Here is a 6452-nt window from a genome sequence, read left to right on the forward strand (position 1 = left end):
TGTGCCTTGGTCTCCTCCCCCGAGGCACAGAGCCCAGCATCTAACCACCCCCTGTGCCTTTGGTCTGCCGGCAGGTTGGCGGGACGAAGACGGGTGTTGTGCGCTACGTTGGGGAGACGGACTTCGCCAAGGGGGAGTGGTGTGGCGTGGAGCTGGACGAGCCCCTCGGGAAGAATGATGGGGCCGTGGCAGGTACCAGGTACATTTGGCTGCCAATGGGAAACTAACGCTCCTTTCCTCCTACCCCCAGATGGAGAGGGGAGGAAGAAGGAAACACCATAGGAGACGGACAGATCAGGTCATAGGTCTTATACTGTCCTCAGCAGGCTTGCAAATCATCCTGGGGGGACGGGAGGGAACAGAATAGAGAACCTAGGAAGTGAAAGGTTCTTTTTAAAAAATATTTTATTTTTTCCAATTACATGTAAAGACAATTTTTGACGTTCATTTTTTAAAAAATTTTGAGGTACAAATTTTCTCCCCCACTCCCTCCCTCTTTTCCTACCTTCTTAAGATGGTAAGCAATTTAATATTGGTTAGATATGTGTAATCATGGAAAACCTACTTCCATATTGGTCATGTTGTGAAAGGAGAAACAGAACAAAAGAGGGAAAAAACCATGAAAAAAAATAAAGTGAAAATGGTATGCTTCGATCTGCATTCAAAGTCCATCCATTCTTTCTCTAAAGGTAGAAAGCATTTTCCACCATGAGTCCTTTGGAATTATCTTGGATCATTGTATTGCTGTGAAGAGCTAAGTCATTCATAATTGATCATCCTACAATGTTGCCGTTCCTTTGTACAATGTTCTCCTGGTTCTGCTCAGGAAGTGGAAGATTCTGGAAGTGACTGGGACATAAAGACAAGAGGCATCAGCAAAACTTTGTATTTTAAGAAAAAAGAAGGGGGAAAAAAGTGGAAGTTTGAGGAGTAGAGTACAGTGGATTCAATTAATAGATTCTTAAAACAGCTGACCACTTTTTCAGATGGCAGTGGAGATTCCTTCTAGATATTGTAAGGGTTGTGTTCTAAGACGACTATGAGTTCCTTTCAGCTCTCAAACTCTGTGACTCAGTACTCAGGCTGTAGGAGAACCCATTGATCAGTCTTTAATCAGAACCGCCTAGGTGCCCAGCTGGGTGTTAAGCGCTGTAGGGGGGATAGGGAGAGGAGGAAACTCTGGCCTAGGGAATATCACCAGCTAGACTGACTAGGTGAGATTCCCACAAGTGAATCTGTTAGGAGATCACAGAACTGAAGAGTGGGAAGGACCCTCAGTGGCCATCTCATTCAACCTGTAGCCATAAGGAATTCTCACCATAATCTACCCACCAAGTCGTCATCCAGCCCCTGCTTGAAGACCTCCAAGGAGGAGGACCCATTTCCCAAGGCAGCCCTTCCACTGCTGGACAGCTATCATTGTTAGGAAGTTTTGGTGACATCAAACCTTAATTGGCCTCTCTGAAACCTCTACCCAGTACTCCTGGTTCTGCCCCTTGGGGCCAACCAGAACCAGGCTGATCCCCAAAACAAGGACCCAGATATGTGTCTGCTTCAGTCCAGACTGTGCTGTGAACAGATTAAACACTGGTAGTTCTAGAGAGGAGAGGTTCCTGGAGGCTGGAGTAGTAAGAGAAGGCTGCAGGGAAGAGGTGGGGCCCCAGTGGGCCTTTCATTGAGAAAGAGAAGGGACAGTAGGCCAGACGGTGGGAGAGCAAGAACCAAGGGATGGAGACAGCATGAGGAAAAATGAGAGGAAGAAAGGGGACGGCCAGAGGATTTCAGGAATTTGAGGTGCACCAGAAACCTAGAGGATGGATGGGCGGCACTGGGCCTGTCTATTCCAGGGTGACGTCAAGAACCAGAGGGAGGTTTTGGAAAGAGGACAACTGGGAATTTCCTTTCCTGTCTCCATGATGAGCACTCTTCCCTCCCCTGTCCTTCCCTATAACTCTCACGGGCCAGATTTAGGGACCAGGGATTCTCCCTCCCCGTCCATTCCAGGGACTCCTAGAACCCAGGCTTCTCTTGTAGGCAGCAGATGAAAAGTGAGTTCCTTGGGCCTTGGGTGCAGCATTGCCCCTGTGACATCCTAGGAGGCAGAGACAAAGGTTAGGTATGCTCCTGAGAGTGGAGATAATTTAAAGAAGATGCCCAACCCCCAAGGTCATTGGTCTACCCTCTGTTTCAGAGGCCCTTTAGGCAAAGTGGTACAGTGGAGGAATCTCAAGCTATGGAAACAGAGAACCTGGGTTGACTCTCACTTTTTTTTTTTTAGGCAATTGGGGTTGAGTGACTTGCCCAGGGTCACACAGCTAGTAAGTGTCAAGTGTTTGGTCTGAGGCCGGATTTGAACTCAGGTCCTCCTGATTTCAGGGCAGGTGCTCTATCCACTGCGCCACCTAGCTGCCCCGAATCCCACTTTTGATCCTCATAACCTGTGTGACCCTGGGCAAGTCATTTCCCCTACAGGCCTCAGTTTCCTCATCTGTAAAATAAAGGGGTCGGACGAGACGCCCTTGGAGATCCCTTTCAGTTCGAGGTCTGGGATCCCATGAATCGACGATCCCTTCCACGTCTGCAGAAAACATTGGCGCTGGCAACGTTGGACTTGTTTCAGTTGTCTTGCATGGATTTCTGTCCCCACTGGAGTACAGCGGGGTTAGCGGCCTGGATGGGCGGACACTTCTGCAGGATGGGCCGCTCATCACCATCGCTGCGAGATCTTTATCTCAGAACTCTGCCCAAAATATCGATGCCCCCTCTCTGAGCATAGGCGGGGAAAGATGGCGGTGGATGGAGACACATCCTGGTCCCCCAGTGTTAAGTCCCATCGTTCCCACGTGTCTCTCTTGCCTTCTCCAGGTACTTCCAATGTCCTCCCAAATTTGGCCTCTTTGCTCCCATCCACAAAGTCATCCGGATCGGCTTTCCATCCACCAGCCCAGCCAAGGCCAAGAAGAGCAAGAGGATGGCGATGGGCGTCTCAGCTCTGACCCACAGTCCCAGCAGCTCGTCCATCAGCTCCGTCAGCTCCGTGGCCTCGTCGGTTGGGGGCCGGCCCAGCCGCAGTGGACTGGTAAGGCAACGTCTGCCTCTTGTGACAGGTGGGGGAGGGCCAGAAGAGGCAGGAGGCTGTGGAGATGAAGGAGACTTGGGTTTTAGTCTTGGCGGTGTCCCCGAGCGAGCGAGGTGACTTTGGGCCAGACGCTCAAGCTTTCCGGGCTTTAGTTTTCCCTTTGTCTATTGAATGATTAGATTATATGGTCCGACATCCTTTCTGGATCTATATCCATGATCATAAAATTTCTGTGATCCTAGAAGGGCCTGGAGTAGACATTCCCTCTCTAAAGTCGGGATTTTTCACTCGGCGGCTGGGATGTGGCTTTTTTTTTTGTTTTTCACTTTTGATAACTGCATTTCAATATAGCTAGTTTCCTTGGTAATCCCATGTGCTTCATTTTTTTAATTTAAGAACATTATACTGAGAAGTCTGTCCATGGCACAAAAACCGGTTAAGAACTCCTGTTCTAAAATGCCTTCTGGCTCTAAGTAGGAGGCAGCGTGTAACAATGGGAAGACTGCTGAACCTACAGGCAGCACACCTGGGTTTGACTCTCACCTCAGACAATTACTAGCTGTGTGACATTCGACCAGTCCCTCAACCTCTCTGGGCTTCGGTCCTCTGATCTCTAAAATGAGGGAACTGGGCTAGATGGCCTCTGAGGGCCCCTTCATCTCTAAATCTGTGATTCCATGATGCTGCCGCTTCCCGGGCCTCAGTTTTGTCATCCATAAAATGGGGTGTTGGATGTGACGTCCTCTAAGGTCTCTTTCAGCTCTAAACCTATGATGTTGCTAACCTTTCATGATACCTTCCTCCCTTCTTCTTCCCTGATCTCTCCTGGACTTCCGTAGTTGACAGAGACATCGTCCCGCTACGCCCGTAAGATCTCAGGCACTACAGCCCTCCAGGAGGCTCTCAAGGAGAAACAGCAGCACATCGAGCAGCTACTGGCCGAGCGAGACCTGGAGCGGGCCGAGGTGGCCAAGGCCACCAGCCACATCTGTGAGGTGGAGAAGGAGATCGCCATCCTGAAGGCTCAACATGAGCAGGTGAGAGGGGGCCGAGGACCGAGGGGCGGCCGCGGCGGGGGGACCGAGCGGGGGGGCTGAGCACAGGGGGGGCCCAGCCGAGGGACTGAGCACAGGCCGGGGGACCGAGCTCGGGGGCGGCCTAGTCTGAGCACAAGGAGGGCCGGGCCGAGGGACTGAGCACAGGGGCGGCCTAGACTGAGCACAGGGGTGGCCTGGCCGGGGGACTGAGCACAGGGGCGGCCTAGACTGAGCACAGGCCGGGGGACTGAGCACAGGGCAGCCTAGACTGAGCACAGGGGTGGCCTGGCCGGGGGACGGAGCGCAGGGGCGGCCTAGCCGAGGGTTTGAGGAAAGGGGCGGCCTAGCCGAGGGCAGTCAGCAGCAGCATTACATCATTGATAGGTCTCGGTGGGATGACACTCAAAAGTGCAAGTCCTATAATTAAGAATATTTATGTCTGTCTGTCTCCTAGTCATAGAATAGGAACCCTTCAGAAATACCACCTTTTGAACCACTCCCAGAAGTGACTGGTCCCTAGTGCCCTGAGATGCCTGATGAGTGCATGAGATAGGACCCCCTGATATAATTAGAGACATCTGGTAGGAAACCAACCAGGATTTCTGCCCCCAGATTGACTTGGCAGTGTCATGGGTGCAAAACCTACTTACTCACTGTGTGGCCTAAAGCATGTCACTGTGCCTCTCTAGGACTCCATTTTCTCATCTGTTTAATGAAAGGATTGGACTACATGAACTAAGGTCCCTTCCAGCCAGGGGTTGCTGATAAATGTTTAACAACTGGCTCTCCAAACAAAACCATGTAGATGAGGCACACTTTTAAATTTAATCTGCATTATTAACATTTTCTCAAATCTAGGCAATCAACAACACAGTAAATAAGGCTCTGATTTGTACCATTTGCCAATTTCTGAGGTATAAATGCTCATGCTGAAAATTTAACAATCAGCTCTCACCAGCTGATTTGAGCTGGCTCCAACACAGCCCTAGAGCTTCCAGCTCTAAATCTAAACGTCCTAATTTCTGTTGTCCTTCCAGGCAGTTCCTTTCAGAGGCTGCCCTCATGTCTCCAATCATATTGCCTTGGGGTTGCCCAGGTTTCTTAGAAGTCTTCCAGGAATGAGCCCGAGGCAAAGACTGTTGGTGGCTCGATTTTTGAAAAGTATTAGGAGTTTTTTTGGAGTCAAAGCTGGTGAGAATAAGTTGGGGGGTTGATCTCGGTGATCCCCAGCCCGCTGATGGCCCAACAAATGGTGTCACGGTCAACATAGGGCATACTGGATAAAATACTGAATTTGAACTCTGGAGAGACCTGGGTTCAAATCCTGTATCTGTTTCAGCCTCAGTTTTCTTCATCTGTGAAATGAGGATAATAACACCTAATGCCTCCAGTATCTTCCTCACAATAACCTTGTGAGGTTTAATGAGTCCAGGTACAGAAAGTGCTTTGCAAACCTTAAAGGACTGTGGACTTGTCGGTCAGGAAGTGCTGAGACTGATTTTCTTGTATCACTCACCAATGGCCCTGAGGTCAGTTCCAAAAGAGTAACTGATGATGCCTTGAGCCATTGTGCAATCCATCCATCAGCAAGCATTTATTAGGGGCCTACTATGTGCTAAGTGCTAGAGTTGTAGGAGTAAGTGTTGCTGTTTATCCTTTGTTCCCATGTATAGCATCCCTTGATGACTACTTTAGAGGGCATGGTGCCCATGTGGATGGGTGAGCTCTAGGGCCTCTGTTATGAAATGCTTGCTCCTTGTATCAGAGAGCAGGCCAGGGTCCAGGGTGAGCCAAGACCCAAACGGTCCTCACCTTTCATTGATGAGCTGGAAAGGGGAGAGTAGGGCCCAAGTCAGTTAGCTTCGCCCATTCTGGTTGTCATCACCGTCATGTGAGATATTATAGTTATAATTCCATATGTCTAATAACCAGTCATGGAACATTCCACTTGATGGTTTACAAAGCACCTTCCTCGTGATAGCCCTGTAAAATGGGTCATGTAATGTTGATCATCTCTTTTACGGAGCAGGAAACTGAGGCTCAGAGGTCATGTGACTTCTCCCATGTCATACCACTAACAAGTGATAGAGTTACTAGGGTAGTCCTGTCCGGCCTCAAAGCGAGTAAATGACTGGGCCCAGAATCCTGGTTATTTAATACATATGTACAAACAAACATGCATGCATGCATACATATACATGTATATACACTGTGCTGTGTATATATGTACCTTTTGTTAATGTTTGTATACATACATATGTGTATTCTGCATGCAGGTATATGTGTACATATATACACATATGCTTGTATACATGCATATGTGTATTCTGCATGCA

The 6452-nt window shown here is 49.2% G+C and overlaps 1 protein-coding gene across 4 annotated transcripts in view; it reads left to right on the plus strand.

Moving 5' to 3' along the window:
* The window catches only part of CLIP2 (CAP-Gly domain containing linker protein 2), a 128054-nt gene that overhangs the window by 73023 nt on the left and 48579 nt on the right, over nt 1-6452 (plus strand). For all 4 annotated transcript variants that reach the window (XM_027861794.1, XM_027861797.1, XM_027861795.1 and 1 more), the window contains 3 exons: nt 75-199; nt 2866-3079; nt 3919-4116. In XM_027861794.1, the coding sequence (XP_027717595.1) occupies nt 75-199; nt 2866-3079; nt 3919-4116 (537 nt within the window). The remainder of the gene's footprint in view (nt 1-74; nt 200-2865; nt 3080-3918; nt 4117-6452) is intronic.

This window comes from Vombatus ursinus, unplaced genomic scaffold, assembly GCF_900497805.2.
Source record: "Vombatus ursinus unplaced genomic scaffold, bare-nosed wombat genome assembly UNPS02014768.1, whole genome shotgun sequence".
Classification (NCBI taxonomy): domain Eukaryota; kingdom Metazoa; phylum Chordata; class Mammalia; order Diprotodontia; family Vombatidae; genus Vombatus; species Vombatus ursinus.